This window comes from Scomber scombrus, chromosome 3 (genome assembly GCF_963691925.1).
Source record: "Scomber scombrus chromosome 3, fScoSco1.1, whole genome shotgun sequence".
NCBI lineage: Eukaryota > Metazoa > Chordata > Actinopteri > Scombriformes > Scombridae > Scomber > Scomber scombrus.
Genome location: NC_084972.1, coordinates 26,934,895 through 26,962,472, shown reverse-complemented (window position 1 = coordinate 26,962,472; position 27,578 = coordinate 26,934,895). Strand labels below are relative to the sequence as shown.

Genomic DNA, 27,578 nt, shown 5'->3' with positions numbered 1-27,578 from the left:
GTCCTTCCAAGTTGGAGGTGTGCCTCTACGTCATATTTGTTCCCCTTACCGTAACGTTGATAATAGACATACGATAGCACACGTCAAAGCACTGCCCTCTATCACTTAAATGAAAAGCAGTACAAAAAACTAAGAGCTGTGCAAAAGAAGTTCAAGCATGATACAAATAAATTAAAAATGATGCAAAACATGCATGGATGAAAAACAGTTTATTCACCTCTATCAAACATTTCATTTAAGCACAACTACACTCCTCTTTGCATAGTTATTTTATTCAACAATGGTCTGCATTACAAAAAAAGGCAGATAGTGGTCATAGAGTCATGATACAAGTTTAAGCGCTAAAACAGAACCCCAAATAAATAAAGCCCACTTACAATCTTACAAGGTTTTCTCTTTTAAATTGTACAAAAAATGGTTGAAATCTTCAGTCCTATGGAAATTAATTTAATTTAAAACACAGCCTGTCATCCATTTTTGATTTACTGGCTTTGATAACACGTCGCTTGTTTTACAGTTGATTGTACTACACTGATGAGAAACCTCAGTGAATCAGACTAAAACAAACTTATCTACATTAATGTTAATTCACTATTTTACATCTCACTTTGTGTCCAAAACATCTGTACAAGACGGGATGCCACAGAAGCCTCACCACTATATTTAACCACACACTGAGGAACATTCAGGGGTCAAAGGTTAGGCACTGGGTTAGTGGCTGATGGAAACTGTGTGCTGCCACACCAGCTGAGCAGCCGGTAGTGGTGTGTGTTTGTGTTTGTGTGTGCGTGTGAGCGATTGTCAGAGCACCTCAGGCTTGTGACGGACAGATGAAACTCAGTTGGAAGGCACAAACAAATGAAATATACTGTCAGTAGGTCAGCACACTTTTTTTTTTGTAGATGAGAGGCCGTCTGCAGAGGACACCGGGGAACTCTCTGGTCTCCATGTGTGTCCGACTGTTTAGTGGTTTTGCTGTATTCACATTAAGGCTTAATTTTCCACAGCTGGGAAACAAAAAGAGGATATAAAACTTTAATTAGAGACAAAAGATTACCGTCAGTTCAAGGACATTTTTACTGAACACCAACACATAATCACAGGATCATAAAAGCCCATTACCATCAGCTCTAAAGCTTACTAATAAACAAATTATATCTCTTTTGTTTAATCTGTCTCTATCACAAATGTATGAATTACAAATTGCTTTAGAGGTACATTTTTTAACTTTGGGAAGAGCCAGGCAAGCTGAGATAAGAGTCTGATACTTATTTCACCTTTATGAGAGCGGTGCCGTTCCTCTAACTGTCAGCGGGGGGAGCACATTTTGTGACATTTCCCAAAATGTCAAACTATTCCTTTAAGAATTCACTGTCCTTACTGAGAGCACTTTGACGCTTATCAGTGTATAGTACTTGTTATTTGGGCTACCACGTTAGTTGATGCATATTCTCCTTTGAGAGCTCATCATACACTTGTTAAAACACTTTTAAGTCTCAATATGCATGATACCTACTTGACTGCCAGATGGCCTCGACCAAAAGCAAGAAAATTAGATGAACATGCAACTGTGAAGAGAAAATCTCATAAGCGTCATTTAAGGGCCACTCGAGCAATTTATTATAGCAATACCATAAAGTTGGAGGAGTTACAAGATGTGTAAAATCATGACTTCCTCTTTCCATCCATTTCTTTGTCTTCTTGCACTATTTTTTTTAAGACACAGCAATTTTACCAGTTGGCACAAAGACTCACTCTGATGTTGAAGCCGAGCAAATCGCTGACCACAGCAGACACAGCGGAGAGGATGACCACTCTGGTGATGTTATAGATCAGAGGGTTCACGGTCAGACCCAGCAGTCTGAATGGAGTATCCAGCTCCTGGAGGAGAGATGAGGGAGGAGAGAATACACTGAGTCAGCTCACACACTGCAAGACAAAGCATCATTTTTATGAGGAATGGTGATTTAAATGTTATTCTTTGGAGCATCTAAGTTAAAACTACAAATGGGCAGCTGTTTTTGAGGACATGTTTATTGATAGATCAAACTAATCTGAATTTGGAGTAGTTTTAACAATAGACTCAGGTAACAATGAAGTAATAATAAACTCAGATATATTATCATTCACCACCAATATTATATATTACACATAATGTTATTTTTTTCCTATATTTGTTTCCCCTACTATTGTGTTTTTATTGCTTGTGTACTAACTTACTATGTATTGTTTTTTATTCTTTCTATGGATGCTCTTTCTGATTTTTTGCTATCCACTACTGCTGCAATAATTTAAATTTACCCACTATGGGACTAATAAAGGAATATCTTATCCTATATTTACATTAATGTTCTTATTGCATGCACTGTGCAGCTGTATTATGCAGTAAAGTATAAATACTGTGTAAAGACGTTGCTACTGTTGATACTTAAATGACCTGACTGGACAAAAACTTGATTTGATATATTCTTAATCATATTTAGGCCAAATTAAATTTACTGTAATGTGCTATATGCTCAATATATTACACTCAGAAACACTTCAGACATAGAATTTGGGGGATAAAGCTCTAAGAAAACTGACAGTAAATGACAACACATCTGTACAGCCAAGTACACTGAAGCAATTTCCTTTTAAACTAGAAAACCAGGCTGTAAAACAGAAAAGTTCAATTCATGCTCACCTTCATCAGTTTTGTAGCTAGTTTCAAAACATTGTTCACAATATTGAGTTCTTCTTTCTTATTGGGCTTTTTCTCCATCTTGAGATACAAGTTTATCTGAAACCAAGAAGAGTTTTACATACTGTAAACTGCAGAATAAAGACCCAAGTAATTTATTTAAACCTGCATTGACGAATGAATGAATCAGCTGACAGTGTCATGTCAAAGGGGAACCCACTGAAATCACTCCATGTGTTTTACAGACCTACCTGCTCAGTCAGCAGCACCGAGGAGTTACTGTATTTGTAGTTTGTCTCTGAGCCCAGCGTGGCCAGCCGCAGCAGAAAGAGCATGAGGGAGGAGCACCACACCATCAGATCCCAGTTTGTCAGAGACTCCAGGAATGTTTCGTGGCTGTGTAGAAGCTGACGTAGATCAAAACCAACCAGTTTATACTCCCGCATTACTTTAGAATACAGCATACTTTTTAAATTGAGTTTGCGTTTTATCTTGATCTAGGCAATAAGGGTACATGATCGCATGTTTTATGAATAACTTTCTGCCTGTTATTTTCCGTGAGACTCACAGTATTTGCATGTGTGACTCACACTATTTGCACAGCATTGTTTAATGTTTTCTAAACAGAGCAGGTCTGTTGCAGCAGATATGACTGACCTGGGCACAAATGATGAACGAAATGGAAAGTGCTAAAAGGAAGATAGTGGAGACAATGACGTCAACGGATCGCTGCGGCCCTCGTCTCTGCAATGAACAAGAGAGTCAATGACACACCATTACAAACAAAGGCAAGTCTATCACACCCCTCTAGTGGTGAAACTATGTACAGTCATAAATTAAAAGGTGAATGTTTGTTAGAGCAGGAGAATACACACCCTGAGAAAGGAGCGTAGTGACAACCACATCTTTATGTTCTGCACTTTCTTCAGTCTGAAATGAGGGATCTCGGATTTCTTGGCCTTGCGAGCTGAAGTGAGATGACTGAAGTATTTGGCAAATAAGAGTCTCTGTTGGTAAAACGTGGACATACGTTTTCAGACATGCAAAACACCTGACAGTGTTCATCAGTCCTGCAAAGAGGCAGCTCATTACTGCTACTAGGGGAGAGGACATGAGCTAATGTGAGTGAATGAATGGATGGATGAGTGTGAGTGAGTTGCAAACTATCTGGATTTATTTAAGTACTTTGCATTGTGAATTTTTAATCAGTTTTAATAGTAGAATATACATAGAATATAGATTTAGATATATCTTTTACTGCTTGTATGATTATTGTCATTACAACTTTATTGAAAGATCAGAGGTGACAGAGAGCAGGAGAATGGTTCGTTCAATAAGGGATGAAATTATTTTCATTATCAGATCTACTGACATATTTATTACTTAATTGACAGATTATTTATTCTATGAGATATCTTATTTTATCCAACCAACACTCCAAAACCAGGAGATACTCAGTTTTTGGTCGATCAGCAAATTGATTAATCAACTCATCGTATCAGCTCCTCATACAATACAAAGTCATCGCTCACCTGTTTGTAGGTCCTCTCAGCCACACACATCATGAAGAAGAACAGTCCTGTGAGAGAGACTCTTTGTACCGTCGTGATGAAGAGGAAGGTGTAGGCCTTGGCATCAGGCGGTCCCACCACGACTCCTAACAGCTCCATCGGGGACAGCGAGCCGAAGTTTGACATGTCCAGACGTTGAACCAAGCGGAAGACAAAGGGAAGCAGCGCCAGTGTGGCGGTAACCAGCCCACCAAACACAAGGTAACCCATATCCTGCTCCACCAACTTCACCTATCAACAAGAGAGAAGAAAGAGACGAAGATGGAGACAGGAGACTTCTTGTTTTACAGTTTATGTTGATGGAAGTATCAGTCAAACTACAAATTTGTCTTGGCACCTCACTCACTCAGACAAGTTGACAAGTGATTATTTATGTCTGACTGAATATTGCACAGAACAACTTGGTATCCTTGTTATTGCGACAGTCACAGGTTTGTCATCTGTCATTTTGATTTGCTGCCAAACAGCAAGACGGTGGGTCTTATCTTCAATGAGCCTGTCAGAGAGCAGATGTCAGGAAGACAAAGAGTAGAAACAGCAGCCCACGAGTGCCGTACTGCTGACAGCGAGGAACCCTTTTATGTAACAGTTTCTATCTCTGTCCATTAGTTAACCTACATTGACTCTGTGCACTTTTAGTGACACGAGAGGACGGCCGCAGCAGGTTGGCCCCTGATCACATGGCGAATGTAAGCAGTACTGCAGAGAGCAAGTTGAGTTCACCTGCATCCTGTTATCAGTTGGTAAAAGCTGTATGGTGTGATAATTAAAGGCTGTGCTGTGACTTTATCATGTTAAATGTGACTTCCAATTTTTATCTGCTGCTTTAGTTTGTCTTTCAAGATTGAAATTATATTTACTACAGCATTTAAAAGGCAACGCAGTGCGTCAGTTGAGATTGCGTTGTTGACAAAGTGGTAAAACTAGATGTTTGTATGTGTCAATATTGGATGATATGATTTAAATCCTCACAGTTCAAAGGTCTGGTTGCAAACACTTCAGACACTTAACACAAGACTCCAAGCACATTATCTTTATCGATAAAATCTACACTGACATAAAGAAGAAAATGTATACCCGAGTAAGGATGATCCCACTGATCTCCAATACTGACATGTCTGCTTTTTTACACTCGCCCTGCTCCCATATTATAGCACTGACACGATCCTTGGATGGGTGACACGCCTGCAGCCAGGACAGCTGGTGCTGCAATCAAACACAATAAATAACATTCAATTATTTGGTGTTTAAAAAATTAGTTAAAATCTAGACATTTATGACATTACATTAATGATGCTAGTACCAAATTGCATCTCATCATGATAAACAAAAACTTCCAAACATCTTCTCATTTTTTCTCATATTTTTGGCGATCTTACTCCCGTGATTCCTTGCTGTAGGCTCTCATCATCGCTACTCGGAGTCATGACTTGTGTGAGGGCCATGCTGGAGTTGTACCTCCCGTTCCCCTCGCTGTCACTGCTCCCCGTGGAGCCGGAGTCGGGTCCTTGGAGAAGCTCCTCCCACAGTGTGTCATCGGTGTCGGAGGCTGGACGAGAGCCCTCGCTCGGCCTGAGACGCTCCACTTCACGTGGTTTCATCTTGACGGAAGCCCCTTCCTGTTTAAAATGCCATTACATAAAAAAGAAACACACACACACACACACACACACACACACACACACACACACACACACACACACACACACACACACACACACGTAGAATATACATATGTTACTATAGTTTTATCTGTTTGCACTTAATCTTTATCTCTGCAACAACTGAATGCTCGATGTAAATTGTAAAATGTTTTATACCATACAGTGAAACATTGAGGTCTACCTGAGGTCTTATTGTGGCTTTGGGGTTAGACTTTGTATTTCTATTTCTAACAGATGACACTGGTGCAGATGCTGGCTGGGCTATAGCAGGGTGTCTCTCTTGATGAGTTAGTGGATGAATCACTTCCACTGGTTGCACCCCCTCCTCTTCCTCACTAGACAGCTCGTCGGATGCACCGAACCCCGACTTTCTGTTTCTCTGTGAGAGAATATCAAGACAACACATATTTCTTACAAACACCATCCAAAACATGTGCACAAATATGACCGATTTTTAAGACTATACTGTAATGGTGTAATATGATGCAATCTTTACATATTACATCTGTATTTTAAGCCTGTTTTTTAATGCATTTTTCAAATTAGTTGTAATTTCTAAAGACATTTTTATAAAATAAGTGAATTACATCTCTAAACTTAAAATGACTTTCACAAAAGTTGAATGACAATTTGTTTTTCAAGTCCAACATTTTTTTTTTTTTTTTTAAGTTTCCATACTCCTACACATCACTCAGCAGGCCAACAGAGCTAGTAAATAGACAATGTTGCTGAAATGTAAATGTTGTATAAACCAGCAGTTCAAATGGAAAGACCTTGAGGCTAGAACATCTATTATTCTGTTCTAGCCTCTATTCTGTTCTGTTCTATTCTGTTATTTTGTTATACAGGAGACTGAAAAAAAATAGCAAAACTATCCGACAATCTATTGAATTCCAGCACAAGTGCTCTAAGCCAGTGGTTCTCAAAGTGGGGTCCGGGGACCCCCGGGGGTCCTTGAAACAGTTTGCTACAGGTCAAGTTAGGCCAAAATGCAATGAAATGATTCTGTTTGAAACTATTGAGGTATCAACATAACATGTTCTGGTAATAAAATGTTCCAATGTATTTGACAGAACAGATATTAAGCCTATATGATGTAAGTTGTAAGCCCAAATTTGTGTTGTGATTAAGAGGGGGTCCTTGCAAAATATTTTGCGCCATTAGGGGTCCCCGACCCCATTAAGTTTGAGAACCCCTGCTCTAAGCAAATACAATCTTTGTTCAAGTTCCAATGTTTGTTATAAACCTGAATTATAGTCAAGGACGGTTATTATTTGCATTAAAGACACAGGTACTTCTCTTTATCTTTGCTATATTGGTGCCATTTATCAGCCACAGTTGAGATACATTAATGTTTAAATCAATCGGTCTCTCAAAAGATGACACGGCAAAACAAAATAAATACATTTAAATATATCAAAAATAAGTTGTTAAGAATGAGACTTAAAATCTACAATTCACAGCTGCTGACTGATATCATTTTGTTTCATGCTGCAGTGCTGAGATTTAGATGGTTGACTGTACCCTCCTCTCCTCGTTTCGGTATAATCGCTGGCTTTCGTCAAACTGCCAGGACCCCTGCTGTTCTGTGTCCCCGCTGTCATTCTTGTCTTCGGTTTTTTTCTGCCCTCTGCCCTTCCTTGGCCTGAAGGAGACAGAGAGAGAAGAGATGGTCGGCACACAGCAGACACTGTCAGCTAAAACCACAGGAGTGGAAACATTATTAAGAGCACTGGAGAAGCTTTATAGCACAGAACAACTTTAGGTTGATTTAAAGTGTTTGGGGCTATATATGTGTGTGTGTGTGTGTGTGTGTGTGTGTGTGCGTGTATGTGTGTGTGTGTGTGTGTGTGTGTGTGTGTGTGTGTGTGTGTGTGTGTGTGTGTGTGTGTGTGTGTGTGTGTGTGTGTGTGTGTGTGATGTAGGAGTTTAAGCATGTGCCAAAAGGTGAGAGTGTGTTAGTAAAAGCAAATGTGTAGTGCCTAACAATGAGCAAACCACCTCCTTCTGCGCGCAGGGCTGGTGGAGGTGCTGCTGGCAGCTGGACTGCCTGAGGGCCACCGGCTGGACTCAGTCGACACGATCTGGCAGTGCACGGTACCCAGCAGCAGCATCAGACACATGGGCCCAAACACCTCACTGGCACTCGCCCCAGGGACCTCCAAGAACAGCCCCACTGCTAGCACTGAAGGGAAGCAAAACATTTGGCAACAGCAAACAAAGCGGTCTCTCAGGGGAGACATTATAACAGAATTTATGCTTACTAAATGAGGTCTTTCTGTGCCGCTCAGCTGTGATGGATTATTGCTGCACATATAACTGAGTGCAAACTGACAAATGGAGACACAGTCAGGATTAAAGCTGTATGAAGGATTTGAATTATTTACATTCAAGTCAAATGGCAGAAAAACAAAGAATCAGAACAGCATCCTGCCCATTTAAGATATCAAGAACCATGTTATATTTGTTTCCTTTAGAAAAATCTGCATTTAGCACCAGTTTGGAGGATTTTTACTGCAAGAGCATTAGCAGTACTAATTTTTTATCTCTTTATATCCAGTCTATGGTTTTAATTGAAGAACTACACACTTAAAATGTCACTGTTTGCAATAAAAGTACTTTTAAGTGTCCAGCTTCTCTTTCAATTTTATTACTTTTAAAACCATTATTAAATCATGGTTGATAAATCTCAAACATGCTGGCTAAAAGCATCACAGATTAGGTATATTAGGACATGATTTTTCTTCCTAATCTCTTCTCCGAGTGATGTTTTAATGACATCTTTGGAAAAATGTGAAAATGAATAATGTCAAGACATAACATTATGAGTCACTTTTACCTTAAACTCTAATTTAAACTATGTATACATGTGTAATTAATGCCCTTTACTCATACCTCAATTCAAAAGTCATTATGTAAATGTTTAAACACTCAAAGTTAGGTTTATCAAATTTAATATATTTATAGTCAAGTTAATTTTTTTAATACCAGTGTGAATGAAACTGAGAAACTTTGAGCAAACCTTGCATGAAGTAGAGCACGAGGATACATGAGGAGATGGACTTGGAGGTCACGTGGATCCACCACTTGAAGAAGAAGGGGAACAGCAGCACTCTGACCAGACCTTTGCGAGTCAGAGCCGTCCAGGGACTCTCTGGTTTGGCTTTGCTGAATGTGGATCCTGCGGGGAGGAATGAGAAACAACTTTATTCAAAGTATTATAAATACTCAAATATATTTTACTTTCATTAAAGCAAAACAGAAGAAGAAGTAAATGAAACTGAGCATACAAATAGAGCATTACGGGTAATATAGGCATATAAAGCTCATGTTTAGGGCAAAAAAGGGGAAGAAGACAGTTGGCTATTTTGTGTGTTTCTGTGTTTGCAAATGTTGGCAAATGTGCGTGTTACCAAACAAAATCACAATAGGTGGAGAACTAAGAACTTCATTCACTCTCACCTCTTACTAAATCGACATCGATGAGGTCTGACTTGATGTGACCCGTCTTTTTTGGTTTGCTGTCCAAACCCTATGTGAAAGACAAAGAGTACTTATTTAGTAATAATGTAATAATAACAATGTAGTAATAATACACATAATTACCAAGAGGTTTATTTCTTTACAGAGATTTTAGGCGTCTTACATTCAGATCCGCCTGCCCCAGTGACTTCTCCCAGACTTGTTGATCGTAGGCCCCGATCTGTAGAAAAAACATCACTTTTAAAATCTTTTTCCTTTAAATTAAGCACTTCGGAGGATATTTAAAAAAGAATCTGCAGCCACTATATATGAACTGTTACTGTTTTCCTGTGCAAAAATATGAGAGGGGGGGGGGGTGGAAAGGTATACGAATAGCTGCAGCACCTGATAACTGACCACTACGGGAGAGGTAACTGCATTTTAAATTTAACATCTGAGAAACGCAGGTGTAAAATCTGCAAGCTGGTTTAATGAGACACACACACACACACACACACACACACACACACACACACACACACACACACACACACACACACACACACACACACACACACACAAAGCAGGAGAGAGACTATCAAGGTCAAAATACTGAGAGAGAGGAAGAGAAAGAGAGAGAGAGAGAGTGAGAGAGAGAGAGAGAGAGAGAGAGAGAGAGAGAGAGAGAGAGAGAGAGAGAGAGAGAGAGAGAGAGAGAGAGAGAAACTTCGATTTCAGGCTATGAAAACACAATATTACTGGAGCAAATTAAAAAGATGTATTATAATGTTACTTTACAAGAGCTAGCCATTCAACACACGGCTGTAAACGCTTTTATCTCTGTTTCCCTCAGCCGCCTCCTGCCTGAGTATTCTGGTTGACTTTTAATGACTCATAGTAGGTCAAATCTAGATCAAGGGTGTTCAAAGTCTGACTGTGGGCCTCTTCTCAGACAAAGCTTGGAAAAAAGGCGCCCTTTAGTTTACTCGCTTAGTTTTGCTCAATTCTTGGACACCTATAGGATCATATTTATGTTATTCTATCCCACAGATACTCAACAGTTGAGCCAAGGTAGTCTGATATCGCTGCGTGACGTATTTCATACTACATAAAATATATAAAAAACATCTGTCTGAAGGCATTTATTAGTTTCAGACTGTGGGAAAGAGGGAAAAACAGTAACATTCCCCCAAAACAACAGTTTCTCTAGACTATTTATTTAACCTAATCACACACATTCAGGCTATTCTATGTGATCTCCTTTTGATAACTTAATGTAATAACTATAATGTTATAATTTATTCAGCTCCCACTTTGAAAACCTGTAATCTACAGTATGATTGAAGCAGTTCAGACAGGTCTTTTATATTTAGTACTTATCTGTTTGCAACAATAATCTAGTCAAATGAGCATCTTGAGACAGTTTAACTAACATTTACTCACATATAGCCCTTTAACAAATATTGTTAATACGAATATGTGTTGGTTGAGCCGGCTCCTTTACGTTACCCGACCGAGAGCTGCTTGTTTTTTGTAACAATTCCCCTTGCTTCAAATCTAAGGAGAAAGGCACACAACGATTTAAAGTAGGCTGTAAGGCAGAACTAATATTTGCAGCCAATAGACTCAGAAAGCTGGGCCCGCCTAAATGGCTGAAAGCAACAAAGACAAAGAGAAAGTCTCTCTCTTTGCCTCACTATCATTTGAGTGAATCCTTACATACTGTTCAGGGTCAAATTTGACCAATTTCTACATTTGAGAACTGTAAAAACACCCTATACCCATATTTCTTTTAGCCGGACTTTACCTAATGTGACCTACAGTACACAAAAAAGCAAATAAAACGCAACATTCTTTTCATTTTTGTGCAGCTGATACACATTTTTATAAATGCAAATATACACATTTTTCCTGTGTTTATCACAAAAATCCGCATTCAGACATGTTGTTGTATTGATTATATTCTTTAAAATGTTCAACTAGACCATAAAATAGTGATTGTGAATGTCTTTTTTCCAAAAGATTAATCAGATAGTTATTAATGACTGATGGGGGAGTTTATGAATGTGAATTGGTGTAGAGACTAATTACAAGTCAGAATATGAACAGTATGTAAGGGTTAAAGTTATATATAAACAAGTGTGTTAATTAATAGTAATGAGTGTGATTTGTTTGTGAATGGTATTTGTTTTGGGAAGTTTTTTTAAAAATGTACAACATTTAATATAAATAAATTGTTAAACACACTTGTAATAGTGTCTACTGTTTTACATTAATATTTATATACTTAACATAATGTAAAATTAATGGCAATCTGGAAATTATTAAGTCTAGCATAATTGCACTGAATAACTTAGGTGATGTATGTGCACACAAACCAATCATAGGTGAAAAAATAATACATTTGGGTGATTTATAGCGATTAATGAAGAGCCGACTCTTGATGTCTGAACTGAGCCAAATGATGTGGCTCACTAAAAAGAGACGTAATTCCCATCACAACTTCAGCAAAGAAAAACACTTTTTTTGTATTACACTCCACTGTCTTTAAGACATGCCCATCATTACAGGTCATGTTTTAGGGCATGTATTGGCTTGTGTCGGGCATCAGATCTTACTGGCACGCTTGGCTCATAAAGTGAATTCACTGAGGCAAGCAGCAGCAGGCATAGTAAATATCAACACATAATGTTTTTCACTAACTAGTAACCTGTTGAACTGGTCTTACCTTCTCTTGATACCAGGCTATTCTGGCCATTGTCTGTTTGATGCTGGAAACCAGTGAACTCAAGAGTCAGGTCATTTCAAATAGGAGAGCACAGGAAAGGGAGGGGAGGAGGAGGAGGACTGGGCAGGGATCCAGATGTGTTCACTATTAAAACACAAATAAACACAGCCAGATTAAAAAATATATATATATAATACTGGAAAGAGGAGACTAACATGCACAACACAATTTATAGCTGCAATAACACAGCTGTGAGGCAAGTAAAAACATTGAGTAACCAAAGTTAAGGGTTAGCTTCCCCTCTTAGCAAATAATAGACAAAATAATGTTAATTCGCTTACCTGGAATGAAAATACACAGCTGGTTTTGGCACAAACTGGAAGACACGTTTAAGTAATCATCCCAAAAACGATGACTGGTCAATAAATAGTTTTTTAGGGGCGTTGCAGCGTCTTGTTGTGACACTGTTAGCTGCTGTCTGCTTCACCTCATCTTACACTTTTAATGCAATTCAACTCCTTACAAACCTTACATTTACAGACTGTTTTCTTCATACGAACATGTCTAATTGCTGATGCGTTTACTTGTTGTGCTCTATACTTCACTAATTTCACTTTTGTTTAACATTTGGCTCAATCTTCCACTTCCCTTTTCCGGGGTTTGTGCTCTTTTACTGTGGTTATTTTTCCCTGAGTATGGTCTTTCAGGTGGATGTTGTGCTCACCTGGTTTACAGATTTAATCTAAAGCGTCTAAAATAGTTAGACAATAAATTGCTACCATTATCCTTAGTGTCAAATCAACATTCTTCCCCTCTATATTGTCTCGTAAACATTTAAATATTAAGGCCTGTAGCGCAGTAACAGAGGGAAACGCTGCCTGACAGGCTAATCTGAGGGCGGAACTTACAAAATCGTATTGTACAGAAGCGTATTGCATTCACTTAAAAAATACATAAAAAAGCTGTTTTATTTTGAGTAATTTCCTTTCTTTTTCTGTTTTTCAGATTAACCTTTTCCCTTTTTTTCAGTGTATTTTTTTCTTCTTCTGTTTTTCGGACTAATTTTTTTCTGGATTAATGAGATACTTCAAAATCCTGCAAGAAGTTCCCACCTGCAAGTAACCTACTATTGATGCTCTTTACCTTTGGAAACAAGTACAAAAAAGTATCTCGGTAATTCAGAAAAAAATACTCCGAAAAACAAATGACTCAGGAAAACAGAAACAAAAATTACTCATCAGAAAAACAGAAAAAGAAGTTACTCAGAAAAACATACAAAGAAAAATAATTATTCAGAAAAACAGAGTTTAAAATTTTTTTTTTTCAAGTGAATGCAATATGCTTCTGTAGAAAGTAACCCTTTCCAAATATGGCTGACATTGAAGCCAATCAGAGAGCAGTATGAGAGAGAGCCATAGAGGTGATAGTGACAATTACAGAGCTTTAACTTATCATTAACTTTATTATCAATTTATGTGCCATAATATTTTCTCGATCAACTGATCAAAGGTCAAAATACAGTGAAAAAACTCCTAATCATATTTGCTTCAAGGCCAAGGTGACACTTTCACATTGCTTGTTTTGTGGTACAAACACAAAAATATTCAGTTTATAATTACAAAAGACAAACAAAAGCATGAAAATACTCAATACTATAACTGAGGAGCTGGAGTATGACTTTACCTGTTATTTGATTATCATTATCAATTAATTAGCATTAATTTTCTGATTGACTAATAGACTAATTGTGTCAGCTCGACCAATAATGTCGATGATATGTATTGCTGCTCTAATACAAAATGACCACAAGCCACACAGCAGTTCCATATACCTGTATATTTATGGTTTCGATGGATATATACTGTATATATATTACAGAAAAATCCATGTAACACCATTTCGAAATACTACTTTCTATCACTACTTTCTGAAGGGTTCATTGCCTAGCTAAATGACAATCATCTGTGCACCAGTGTTCAAAACGATACCATATTCTGCACGTCAGTCGACAGCCTGTCAAGATAGAGAAAGAGTCATTTGTCATTCGCCTCCTGCGTGTCCGCTGATGGTTGGTCTTGCTCAGCTGCACACGCGATCTTCGCCTTGACCTTCTTGTTGGAGGAAATGATAAAGTACGGGCTGAGAGAGGCATAGCAGGAGGAGAAGAACACTCTCATATCAGCCACCACTGGTGACACCTTAGCCACCGTGAGCATGTAGATCCAGATCACATTGTCAATCCCAAAGAAGACCACATACAGAATTACCAGGGTGACTACAGTTTTGGCTGCTCTGGTCTCTGCTCCACCACCCTGAGAGCGGCGGATGCTTCTCACCTTGCGGCTGTGGCGGTGGAGAAGCAACAGGATGTAACCACTGGAGCCCACCATCAGGGCAACAAAGGCAAAATCCCTTCCAGAGACAGCCACCCCGTTAATAACGTAGGACAGGTTGTCTCTGAAGTCCACATGACAGAAGCCCAGGTTGAGGGTAAAAGCAGGCACAGTGCCATTACGTGGTGCCATAGAGAAAAAAGGGGCTGCGATACAGATGGCCATGTTGAGGAGCCACAGTCCTGCAAAGGTGGGGAAAACCAAGGAGGGAAGTGCAGGTTTGAGCCTGGACAAACGGGGCCCAGCAGGGGCGATGGTCACTGCCTGAAACACACTGAGCATACAGGTGATGCAGACTGACAAAGCCCGGCCAATACGGTAGGCGTAAATCACCACCTTGCAGCCTGGATCATTTAGCAGGTCCTTCAGTCCAAACACTGTCATGGTCTGGGGGACGCAGCGGGTCAGCAGCAGCATCAGGTTGGCGAAGGCCAGGTGGCACAGGATCATGTCCACAGGAAGGATCTTGGGTTCAGTGTAAATGATGTGGACATACGCCATCAGCACCACAGTGTTCCCCAAGATGCCCATACCTGTTTGCAAGAGGAAGGAGACCCCTTTGATGGTCACACACAGATCCATGACACCAAGGCCTGCACCGATCATGTTTTGCAAAGCAGACAGAGAATCAGATCTGTTATAAATACAATAAATACACACCACAGAACAAACATCTTCCAAGTTGATCACATGAAGTTACATGAACAGATAGCCTAAACATTATCCGTTATTTCTTGGATGTCAGTAGAAACAATGCTCACCTGAAGTTGCAGATGAAACGTAAAGTCTGTTACAGACAAACAGTTTAATAGCCCGCTTTCATATAATTTATAGTCTTCGATGCACTTGGAGATCATTGGCCACCATTGCTGTGTTCAGCCCAGAGTTTGGAAAATTTAAGCTACAAAATAATAATAGTCTCAGAGGGCAAGCTCAGCACAGCACAGGGAATACCACTGAATTTAATTTAACATCCTAATCACCTTCACAATATTCACTTTTTCCTCAATAGCAGAAACAAAGGAGGAATGTATTTGCCACACAGATTTCAAGCTCAATGTATAAATAATAAGTGAAGATGATTGTAGCAGGATTATCTATATATAATCATCGTCTATATGAGCTAGACATAGAGTGGATTTTCGGTTCATTAATTCTGTACATCAAGTTTAAGACGAATGTGATATAATTTTTTCAAATCAATGTTGTTTTTAAAATGAGTGAAGGTGTTGCAGGCTGCACATCAACACAGCATTACAGATTAATTTTAGGCTTTAGTGTTGAGATGTTTTCCATCATCATAAATAGTAACTGAGCAGCCTTGGGTCACATGAATAACATATGTGGATTCTTGTGTGTATTCTCAGCTCGCGTGGTATTTCCCCGTACTTAAATTCCACATGTCAGTTTTCAATTTCTGAAGAAACTGACTGCATGTCAGTCTTACAACGTCATTCCCTGTGGAGCTAAGAAACAGAGTTTACACAACCCCTGTGGAGGTACCAGTGTATGGTTATTGTTGATGCAAAAGCAGCCTGATGATGCCTTGAATGAGCCATCAAGAGGCTTTTACATGCACAGCTGGTGCTTTAATTTGTGCTCCTTGTCTCCACCATGTCCTGAGAGCATGTTAAAAGACACAGAGGAGCAAGACAATTAGCCATATAACAATGCATGTCTGTACTAATTGGCAGCATTGGGACAACCAGCCATTATTCATTTACAATCTTAACTCTCAGAGCTGACATATGCTACAACAGAAGTTTGCAATTCTTACCTGTGAAGGTTCACCAGCACTCGCTTTATAATCTGCAAATAGCAAATGTGTCTTACATTAAAACATTTTATAGGTCATTTATGATAAATTGGCTCAACTGCAAAAATTGAGAATGGGTCTTTGTGATGAAACTGTTGTTTGAGAAGCGTGATTTCTCTTGGGAACAGGCCTTGGAATAAAGCAACATAAGATGTGTTATTTCCCTATGTGTTTTTTTTTTTTTTATTTTTTTTTTTTTTACATGTTTACATGTTCAGAGAGCTAATTAAAATGGCAAGTTCAAGCATGTCCTTCCCCGGGGATTGCATCATGTAGAGTGCAGTGAATTGTAAGTTTAAGAATCCAGGCTTTTTCCCTCCTGACATCAGATTTGTTTTTTTTTGGTTTTGGTTGATGTAAATATTTTTTTTAAATCATTACACTGATACAATTTTAAATTTAAATTAACTAATTATTTTACAATGATACAATTAGAGGTGGGTTTAAAACAGGTCATGCAAAGCACTACAAGGACAATGTCTTACTATCAATGATTTTTTTGACACGTAATATTGTGTTTCTGATGAATGTCTATACAGTGAAAATCTTATAAATTATTAATTTTGCAGGAATAATAAAATATTATTAATTATACTGGCCAGTCAACATTTCCATACTGGTGATAACAGTGTTTGAAATAGTTTGCCAATTGTAAACAATCATGTATAAGGCATCATTTAATTGGTGATTGTTTTAATGTTGCATCATTATATACAGTATAATGTACTACTGCTCAGGTTTGCAACTCAGGTTAAATCAGATAAATGTCACTTTTTTAACCCTTTGGACATTTAAGTATGCGGGTGAGAGCACTAGTGTTTGGTTGGCATTGAGGGAATATTCAGTGCTTTTCCTCACTTTGCCTGTTAATCTTTCCTCCAGCAAAAAAAAAGTGGTTTAAGAGGCTTTTGGCTCAGCAGTTGCTCAGGCTGATATTGATGGGCCTCAGACTACTTATTTGCATGGAGGGGAGCAAAAGTGACCTCCGAGGACCTTGGATTTTATTTGTCTCTGCTCGTACACTTAAACTCATGAGACTGGCCAGTGCAACACATGATTTCTTATATATGTTTATCATACAGGCAAAATAACTGAATCATGCATAATGCCCCTCTCAAAAACGCCAACCAAGCTTTAAATTCTATTTTTATTTCACTGTCAGAGTGAATTTGCCTGTATCACATCAAATCTATCTTATTGACAATTTGCTTCAGAGGATATTGTGACACCGTCTATCTTTAGACCCTCGGTTCAGATAAGGGGAAAAACTCCAAATATATACAAAACAAAACAAAACAAACTCCTTTAAATAAAAATGGGAAGACCAACATCCTGCTCTAATATGGACAGACATGTAATAAAGGGCATAGATCCAAAGTAGGCAGAAATAACCATTATAATGTGGAGAAATAGAGTAACAACAATAGGTAAACAAGTTCAAACATACTCTATTATGAACAATTTGGATCAGAGAAGACATCTAACAAGTATTCCTGGGGCAACCAGGAACTGGTGAGACCTGGACTATTATAAATAAATGAAAATCAAAGAAATGAAAAGAAAAGAAAGACATATAAGTAATATTGCTGATGTTCTCTGTTTCACTTGGCTGCAAGGCAAATTTCCTTTTGGAGACGATAAAATCAACATTTTTCTAACTTGTAAATGTACAAAGTAACAAGAAAATGCGACCCTATCAATACCTACACACTTCATAAATGGTTTTGAAAAATTTGATGAAGATATCGTCCATGTAGCTAATCTCATTAATGGTTTAGTGTTTTCTCTTTTAATTTCAGCGGAGGACACATCTCATCATGTACTTAAGAGAAATGGGCTTAATATTCATTACCAATTCCCTACTGGGGGACATGTTGCAATTAAATCACATAGCAGTGATTTTCCTTTACAACATCCTCACAGTTTAGTTTTAATTCTATTTTTAGACGTTTTATTGCTTGGGATGAATTATATAATCATAAATCGGGTGCTGTGTCACACTGAAACTGTGGATGATCTAGCATGTAGACTGAGGTGCTCTGGTTTCTCACTTTCTTCCACTGGAGGACACTGTGGTGTTGGTATCTCACTAACCAACACAAGATCGGTCTCTTTTATAGGTAGTGGCTTTTAAAATTGATTGCAGAAATGAAAAACACAAAAGTAATGTGAGCGGTCTGATTAGGGGAATCTAAACATAGTATCAGTAATTAGAAAAAAGTATTAAATAGTGACATTGAGAAATGGATTTAATCTTTTTTTGAGTATAAACATTAGGCTGATAGATATTAGTGCACCATTAACACCATTTTCTCTGTCTACTGGCTGTAGCCTGTAAATGAATCCTAACACAGCTTCCTCTGTGTTATCCTGTCTGTTTGACACTCAGTGACAGAAGCAGTCATCTGAATTGATCTCAAGTAATTGGAGGCTGAGGTAAGATAAGTCTAGACTCAGTGGACCATGCAAAACAGACCCAACAACCGTTAGCTTGTTTGCAAGTATAAGAACACAAACAACCTGACTACTTCAGGAGAGAGATCACAAGGTCCAATTCAGACCTTCTTAGCTCTGACTGTTCTCAGGTAAGAGGTGCTTTTTGAATAGCAGATATCACATAACATTCAGAAGGGCATTACAGCTAACAATGCTTTTGCTTTTATTTAATTGATACATTTTTCTTGTGCTGCTTTCTATCCCTGCAGGAATGCCATCTGAGGAGTTTGTCCGTGGGATGCTCTATCTCTCCCTCACTGTTGTGGGAGTCCCGGGTAACACGGCTGTCATCCTGGCATTCCTCCTCTTGCTCTACAACGAGAACCGGCTCCTCCCAGCTGATGCCATAGTGCTGCACCTGGCCTGTGCCAACCTGCTGGTGGTGGGTGTACGCTGTTTGCTGGAGACCCTGGCTTCTTTCCACCTGGCCAACATCTTTGGAGACATTGGCTGCAAAGCTGTGATCTTTGTCTACCGAACATCACGTTCCCTCTCTATTTGGCTCACCTTTGTCCTGAGCGCCTACCAGTGCCTGTGCATCGCCCCTCCTGGATCATACTGGGCTTCTGGCCGTGCCTTGGTAGCCCGCTATTTGGGCTTCTTGTTCCTCTTCCTCTGGGTCCTCAACACCTGCATGAGCTCAGCAGCCATAGTCTTCTCCTTTGGCACCCAGAATGACTCCAGCCTAACAAATCATGGCATCAATGTACAATATTGCTACGTGTACTTCCCTTCTAAGTTGTCCAAAGAAGCCAACGGGGCAGCCCAGGTGGGCAGAGACGTTGTACCCATGGCTCTCATGACCCTAGCCAGTCTGATCATCCTGGTCTTTCTTTACAAGCACAGCCAGCAGGTGAAGGGACTCCGCAGCAGCAGTGGTGGCAGTGGGGGAAGTGGTGGGGCTGAGCAACGAGCTGCCAAAGCAGTGGTAGCGCTTGTTACTTTGTATGTGGTTCTCTACGGGGTAGATAATGGGCTTTGGGTGTACACTCTCACTGTGAGAAAGACCATGAGGTCCTCACTGATCTCTGACCTGCGTATATTCTTCTCCTCACTCTATGCAGCACTAAGCCCTGTGGTTATCATTGCATCTAACAGGAAGGTGAATGGCAGATTGAGGTGTGTAATGCAGGAGAAGCCTGTTCAGGAGAAAGCGACAAGTGTCTCTACTATGTGAAGCCTGCTGGGATTGTTGATTACTTGCAGGGCATCAAGGGCAAGATGAGATGATGAGGACCGAATTTTTATTAAGTATGGGTCATGCATGGGTCATTCTGTCTTTGTATATATTGGATGAATTATGTTTTGTGATAGGAATGGCGAGAGACTCTTCTTTCAACTGCAGTGGCTTTAGTGTACTCTAAAGATAACATGTTCTACATTGCTTTTTTCCCCTCATATGTTATAAAAATGTCATTTAACATTTCAAATATGTTGTAAAATAACACCTGTAGTTTTGGATGAGATGGTGTACATGTGTGCAGGGGATACCTATGTAACTGTCTATAATCAAAGAGAGAAACTGTCATAAAAGCCCAGTTGCTGAAGACTAGTCTGAATGAAACTCTGCTGATCTGGCACTATGTTGCTTTGTTTGTTTATTCATTGTATTCCCTCCATTGTAATTGGTTGGAAGAATTATACCTGGGTGACTCAGGGCTCAATGTAGCTGTCAAATGACTTCCAGCTGCCCATTTAGCTATAATTAAGGCATTGAATAGAACCTGGGAAATGTCTTGTGCTAATGAGGCAGGTTAATTGTCCCACAGTGAATTGGTTAAAACCTGATGGAAAAACTATATTCTTTAGACTAAAAAAAAAAAAAGAAGTACAAGGTGTTCATTATCAACACTAAATTACTTTGTACAAAAGCCAATGTGATGCTGACAATTTATGTCTGAGTTTTACATACTATAAGAAGAGATTTTAGGGACACAAAGCTACGTCTTGGCAGAAGCCCTGAGAGTTTGCTGTGAATGTGGCAACATGGGAATTTAGGAGTCATTATGTAATTGCCATGTCTGCGAGAAGCAAGGGCAGAAAGACAGGGTGAGGACATAACAACCTCTGAGTGACAGTCCAAAAGATATAAAGTGGGGCTGCCAGCACTCCGTGATCCTGCAATAACTCTAAAGTGCAATCAGTGCGGTGCTATTCAACAGCTGTCGCAATGCAGGTAAGGAGGAGTCCTCTTTCTATGCTTGTGCAGAACTGTTGCATTCACTACTAGGTTGACATCAAAAAGGATATTAAAAAGCCAAGCAAAAACTTTTAACAGAGCAATATTCATCTTTATTGCAAAACTTTCAACCATTAAAAACCCTCCATAATGTGATTGTATTTCCTGTAAAGCTTTCTCCAGATGACAAATTCCATGTGTCTTACTCTTCAAACCACTGAAATCTGATTGACACTTTACACAGACTCCGGTGGAATGAAGGATAGAATACATGGATGGTTTCATTAAGCGGAGAGCTTGCTGGCGCCTCTGGTGAAGAATCACTAGGAATGAAGCAGTTGACACGGCTGATTCTCTTCAACGCTTCCAGTGATGCCACTCTCTTTTTTCTGTTGGAAAGAAGTGGCAGATTAGTTAAAAGGAGCAAATACGTGAAAAACGGGTTCCATGCGTACACATGTTCACGTCTCTTTCTGTATGTGCACCGGTGAGTGCGTGTGAAGGGTGTGCCAGGCAGGCCCCTCCCTGCACAAGACAGGACCTGTTTTCACTGTTTCATCCTTCTGGAGTCTTTTGAGCCCACTGAAAGCAGGTTGTTAAACACGTAGACACCAAGCACACATAAATGTAACCATCTATTACTGCCTCACTCGCCTGTCTCCAACAACCTTCAGCTAATACATTTCCCCTCCAAAAGTATTCAGCATATAAAACAGAACTTGAATAGCCTGATAAATGTGCATTATCATCATCTGTTCAACCAACAACCTTAACTTACCTGGCTGACAAGGCAAAATGTGTGATATGCACAAGCTTTCTGGAAAAATAACACAAAAAAGCACCAGTAACTGACATTTACTAAAGAAATCAACCCCAAAAAAAGAAGCTAACATTTCTGTTTCTTTGTCTGCAGTTAGACAATTTATACAACACAAACCTGTACAAAAACCACACAGACAAAACAGTTGTCGAGTTGTCTAGAGTAGTTGGTTAAAAGAAGGGTTGCAGTAAATCCGGCCAGCCGATCCTTCCCTGCTGTGCCTGATGTCAATCTGTTTACCTGCACCTGGTAGAGGCATTTTTGTCCCTCGTTTCCACCAATGGCGATGCAGCAACAGGTTTAAACCTCGCCCCCTTTCTGCCTCAAAGCCAGTCCACACCCAAATATAGCCTTTTTACTCAGGAACTGAGTGTCCAACCAAACCCCTCTCCTCCCCCACAGAAAGTCTTTTTAAAATTACACAGACATCAAAATCTGAATCTCTACAATCACAGTGTGCAGAATGCAGGAATTTGTGCTGGTTATAATGATGCAGGGGCACGTCGGCAAATCATGTAGTAGAACGTGAAGAAAAGTGGCCACAAGTATGACTCAACAACACATTATCATCCTCAAATCAGTTCTAAATAATTTCATTATGATGCATGACATCATTTTAACAACCCCATCGACCTTTACCTCTAAGTTTTCATTTATCAGTAACATCAAAATCATCTGTGTTTTTTCCAGTTAAGATGAGTTCTGACTGACTATAACAACTGGAAACTTTGGGGATTATTACTGCAGTGAAAATTTATAAGTAATAAACACATCCTGCAGTACTTTCAGAACCCACATTTTATGGAAATGACAGACGTAATAAGCCCTTTTTAACTTTGCTGATAATGTCTTTGCCTTTCCTTTCCTTCAAAGGGATGTTTTTATTTTAATTTTTTTAGGCATGTTATTTACAGGTTTTTTTCCCTGTTTGAGCGAGGCAGCTGATGGAGAATGTCATAGAAAAACTGTAGCCTACTTTCATGTAAATCAACTAATTTATTTATTTGTTTTAAAGCATGACTGATTGTAAAGAGGGAAAAAAACAGTTTTATTTGATCGTAGTACCCCTTTGGTATTCTTCTGGGCATACATTAAAAAACCTGCTTGAACCTCTACCTCAGAATACCTGCTGAGAGGTGACCCATGCTTAGTACAATTTTTATTCGATTTTTGCACTCTTAAGTTACTGAGCTGTATGTGTGTCACCCATTTCCTTGCATCCACCCAGTTTAACTGATTCCCTCAAACACACACAGTCACGTCTCAACTTGTCTGGAATGCTGCACAGCACAAAAGCAAGCAACTCTGTAGTCAAGATGGTGAGAGGACATTGTACAGAGTTAAGGTGAAAGTTTGGACTGTTTTTTTCTCGACAAACACAGCAATGAGTCTTGATTTATTGTGATTATCAGCTATTTTGTGCAAAAAGCCTCTGAGATGCCAGATTTTATATCCAATATCGTAAATCTGCAAGTTCTTGGGTTTAATGTTTGACTTTATAGTTCTGACACCTTCATTTTTACTAGACAATCCAGTGGCACCATAGTAAATGTAATCTACAATCAGAGTGGTTTATTGGAGAGCTACAAAACAAAGCTTCTTTTAATACACAATCAGGTGAAAAACCACTCAAAAGAAAGAAAAATACTCCATGGATAAAGCTGGATCAATCAGCCATATATGTGCAAATAAGCATGAACAGTGAAACTATGACACAACCACTACAGTATTTAATTAATCCATAACACACATGGATTATACAGGAAGGCTGTATGGCAGATAACGCCTATTTTCAGTGTTCGAGTGAGGATAAAGACCACAAGTGAAGGGGCTGGGGTGGGGTTGTGTGCTCCAAGGCCTCGGGGCAGCAGCTTGCTGCAACTCCACCACTTTCAGGTAAGATATGCGCTGCTGTGCCAAGACTTGAAAGACATTCAAAGATGCATCCAGCAATGTATCACTATGAGGAAATAAAAAAGATGAAGAAAGGAAAGAGTGGAAGAGAAAAGTTTGGGTTGCTGAGTTGGAGAAAAACTATTTAAACAGTCATGAGAATGTCAAATGAACATCTGAGAAATAATTGAATAATAATAATCTTTCAGCAGAAAGGTAGGAGTTTCAGCTTGAATTGCCTGAAATAAAAGTTGAGCAAGTATCAATATGTGCTACGTCAGTTTTCGCTCAATATGTGGCTTATAATTTATCACTCAAGGGTGAATTAGTTTTTGTTTTATCTTTATTCAGGTAGTCTCACTGAGATCAAGATCTCTTTTTAAATAGAAAGACACATTTCAAGGGAGGAATAAATGTATATCAGGGAGGAATGGGTTTCATTGACATGTCAGTTTGCAGAGATTTATCCTTTGATGAGCCAATCCTGTGTCCCTCAGGGATGCTGATTCATGCTGAATGCTGTGTGAATGCATAAACCCAGTGCTCAGATTTTAATCTCTTTAAATGATTGCGGTTAAAAGGCAGCTAACACGGCGGGGCTCAAACTGGAGGTTTGAGAGTTGAATTAAACTCCAGGAATAACAGTGAAGCTATATCTGCAACTGCCAGTGTTTTATTTATTTATTTATTCATTTAACATTTTTAATAAAAAACCTGAAAACTGATCCAAATGAATTTCACTCGAAAACCCCAGTGACATTCCTGGATCTCAGGCAACACTTTGACATCAAAACCAGGTTTCTACAAAGGCCTGTCAAGGCCTGAGAACAGCTCAGATATTTAGCTTGCATCCTGTATATGAATAAATGTAGATTTTGGATTATATACATGAACTATGTTTTTTTTTAATTTGTGGATGCTATCTCTTCTTACTGTTGCAGATGTAGAAAGTAGATAAAATACCTTAGACCTTGAGGCAAACATACAACACAAACTATGCATGTGAGAACAGGTTGAAGGAATACTTTTAACGTTTTGGGAAGTGCTTATTGATTGATTTTAAGTTTGCACGGTAAATATAAAGCTACCACCAGCAGCTTGTTAACTTAGCTCAGCATAAAGACTGTAAACAGGAGGAGACAGTTTGCTGTTTATTTAATCCACATGAAAACCTTAGTGTTAAATAGACATGGTGTGGTTTTGGGAGCGTTTATGTGCCTGACTATTTCTTAGCCACATGCAGTGATTTCCTGAAGTCCTGTCATCACTGTAAGGTCGCCAGGCAACCAGCGGAGACCCTTTTCGACTCCTTGTTCTTAGCTAAACTAACAGATGTTTGGCGGTAAATTCATTATTATTGTACAGATATTAAAGTTGTATCACTTTTCTCAAATTGCTCTCTGCAAGAAAGCAAATACGAATATATCCCAAAATGTCAAGCTATGCCTTTATAATGTCAAACATCTGCAGTGTTATTTTCTAAAATGCTGTATATTTAGGTATTAGTATTTCCAACACTCACTGATTGGCTGGAATTGAACAAAAGACATTAAATATGTATGTAACTTGCTCTGTCTTACACTGTAGCAGTAGTACCTTTATCTTTCCTATCTTCTCACCTGAATGCCAAAAAGGTGGAATTTTCCACAAGCCACTTCCCCGAGTTCACTGGAATGCAGACAAGATGGAGCAAGTCTGCAGAGGACTGCATCATGGCAGTAACATTATGTTGAGGTGCTTAGCTTGTGCACATCATGTCCATCCCCTTAATTCTCCCTTCAGGGGGCGAGCTATTACTCAAAGTATGACTCTATCCTGTGGTGTAACTGGCTATTGCAGTTGATTGTCATGCGGATTATGCAGAGGGCCAGTTTACCACCACTGATTTCAAGAGTCTGTATTCTCTGATTTGGCTCTGTAACCACTTCATATAGTCTGAATGTTGTTATCTTTTATTTTGCTGTAAGTAGTTTGATGCATCAGGTAATTTCAATGCATCATTCAATACGTTCAATATGTTTGTCCACCTAAGTAACTCCCCCAAAGCCCTAAAACCAACCGGATGCTTTGACACAACTCTAATTTAAAGCTGTTGGAGACATTTACGACTGCTCTATTAAACAGCCATAGATTGCTATCTGCGCCTCAGAGCAACAGACCTTGTTAAGTTATACAACGTGGGCATGTGCTGACATAACTGCCACACATATCTCATCTTGCTATTACCACCTTTCACACAGGTGATGGAAGTTCACAATAACTCGTGTGGAGAAAATGATGAGAACACTGTGCGTCTTTGGAGTCAAACTTATCCTCGTCTGTGAAAGATTTTAACAGGAGGATGTCTGAGAGTCCAAATGTATTTCTATGTATGCTGTATATACATTCAGAGACCACTCAGATGAATCACACAGTCCTTCACTGTTAATGGGATATATGAAAGATGACAAATTGCCTTGAGTGGGGAGTTGTTGACATGCAAGTGTGAGGATAAGGAGCGTTACTTCAACAAACTATGAAAAATTGAGTCTCCTTGTGCTTTTTCAGAACAAGCGGTGTCACTCCACCCACTTAAAGCTGAATAATAGATCTGATGGATCCTCTGTGTATCATACAGCTGCTGTCAGAGTAATTACAAAAGACATGAGTGGAGCTCTCACGCGGCCATATCAGAGTTTATACGAGTCAAGCTTATTACACTGACTCTTAGACTGAGACGATTTTACTTTCCACGGTCTGCTGAGGTGGACCACCTCACGAATTAAAGACACACTCGATGGTTTTGATATAGCTGCTTCATTGTGCCCCTTAACCCCCTAATGTCCACAGAGCTCACTTTTAAGTTTTGTGGCAACTTTTAAAACATTAATCATGAGCTAAGAGGAGGACATTTTAAGAGTGGGAGGACTGTTCGGTGCTACAACAAAATTAGGCTTTACACCTTTAGGTTTTTGAAAATGGGAGGGGGAGAGAGTGCCACCTGTTGATTCATTATGTTATTACAATTATGGGGCAACTTGCATGCAACATTGTTGAAAAGATGGAATCTGATCTGGTTTGGGCAATATGGATGAAATCAATATGATATTACAACTTTTTGCAAAATATGCAGAATTACAGGTAAAATAGCTGATGTTGACAGTGTTGCACTGTTATGCAAAATATGAGACAAGCATCTTTTAAAGCAGAAAACATTGTGGGTTTTTAAATATAACTTGATTGAATTTGCTGATTTGGACAGAAGCATTTTGTGAAAGAACCAAAGAATCCTGCACATCCCTTTTACTCATTAATGATATTTAAGATGTTCATTTGGTAAAATGAACAGCATCGATACAATATATATCTATAAACATAGCCCAAGACAAAAAGTCCTATTGACCATAATGATAGTAATTTGTACTTGGGATGCCCCGATCTGATACGCTTCATTGGTATTGGCTCCAATACTGAACTTATTTTTATCACTAGGTGTTAATCATGAGGTGACTGATGCACATTAAATACAGCTTCTTTTCTGTGTCATTATAAAAATTAAATGTCTCTTTTATCAGTTACATTTCTTTTAGTCATAGCAAACTGCCGACAATTACCTCATACCTTACACAAAAGAGTTTCATGCAGTCGATGTATCGCTATTGAAAGAGAAAAGGTTGGATCGGTGCATCCTTAATTTGTATGGATGTCAGAGAGGTGCTGCCGGTGCTCACTGATTGGTGCTTTTCCCTCCAGGCAATGTTTACCATACTAGTGCTGTTTGTCTGTATGAATTTTACCTGATGAGGGTCTGAAGACTTTGACATCATTAATAAAGTGAGTGCAAGAGGTCAACGATGTGCAGGAGGTTTTTGATCTGACGCATTTTTCTTTAAGACT

At 39.0% G+C, this 27,578-nt stretch overlaps 3 protein-coding genes across 3 annotated transcripts; 1 reads left to right on the top strand and 2 right to left on the bottom strand.

The window, feature by feature from the left end:
* Positions 1-202: 202 nt before the first annotated feature.
* phtf1 (putative homeodomain transcription factor 1) lies at positions 203-12,753 on the bottom strand. The gene is made up of 17 exons (XM_062415988.1): positions 12,447-12,753; positions 12,106-12,249; positions 9,562-9,618; positions 9,378-9,447; positions 8,938-9,096; positions 7,917-8,100; positions 7,440-7,560; positions 6,097-6,294; positions 5,631-5,870; positions 5,329-5,457; positions 4,213-4,482; positions 3,556-3,687; positions 3,338-3,424; positions 2,932-3,087; positions 2,684-2,779; positions 1,756-1,881; positions 203-1,007 (listed from the first exon to the last, which is right to left on the bottom strand). Exons 2-17 carry the CDS (start codon positions 12,133-12,135, stop codon positions 987-989), a joined length of 2,076 nt encoding a protein of 691 aa, XP_062271972.1. The 5' UTR covers positions 12,136-12,249; positions 12,447-12,753; the 3' UTR covers positions 203-986.
* A 1,385-nt stretch (positions 12,754-14,138) lies between these two features.
* LOC133978014 (olfactory receptor class A-like protein 1) lies at positions 14,139-15,092 on the bottom strand. The gene has a single exon (XM_062416334.1). The coding sequence runs from the start codon at positions 15,078-15,080 to the stop codon at positions 14,139-14,141; it is 942 nt and encodes a 313-aa protein (XP_062272318.1). The 5' UTR covers positions 15,081-15,092.
* Positions 15,093-19,021: 3,929 nt separating this feature from the next.
* Positions 19,022-19,987, top strand: LOC133977881 (olfactory receptor class A-like protein 1). The gene has a single exon (XM_062416180.1). It carries the CDS (start codon positions 19,022-19,024, stop codon positions 19,985-19,987), a length of 966 nt encoding a protein of 321 aa, XP_062272164.1.
* The last annotated feature ends 7,591 nt before the right edge of the window (positions 19,988-27,578 follow it).

Excerpts from the sequence above, each read along its gene's own strand:
- LOC133977881 (XM_062416180.1), top strand. The coding sequence starts at position 19,022 with ATGCCATCTGAGGAGTTTGTCCGTGGGATGCTCTATCTCTCCCTCACT.
- LOC133978014 (XM_062416334.1), bottom strand. The coding sequence starts at position 15,080 with ATGGATCTGTGTGTGACCATCAAAGGGGTCTCCTTCCTCTTGCAAACA.
- phtf1 (XM_062415988.1), bottom strand. The coding sequence starts at position 12,135 with ATGGCCAGAATAGCCTGGTATCAAGAGAAG. Across the intron at positions 9,097-9,377 it reads CGATGTCGATTTAGTAAGAG|GATCCACATTCAGCAAAGCC; the intron begins GTGAGAGTGAAT and ends TCCTCCCCGCAG. Across the intron at positions 1,882-2,683 it reads TAGCTACAAAACTGATGAAG|GAGCTGGATACTCCATTCAG; the intron begins GTGAGCATGAAT and ends TCTCTCCTCCAG.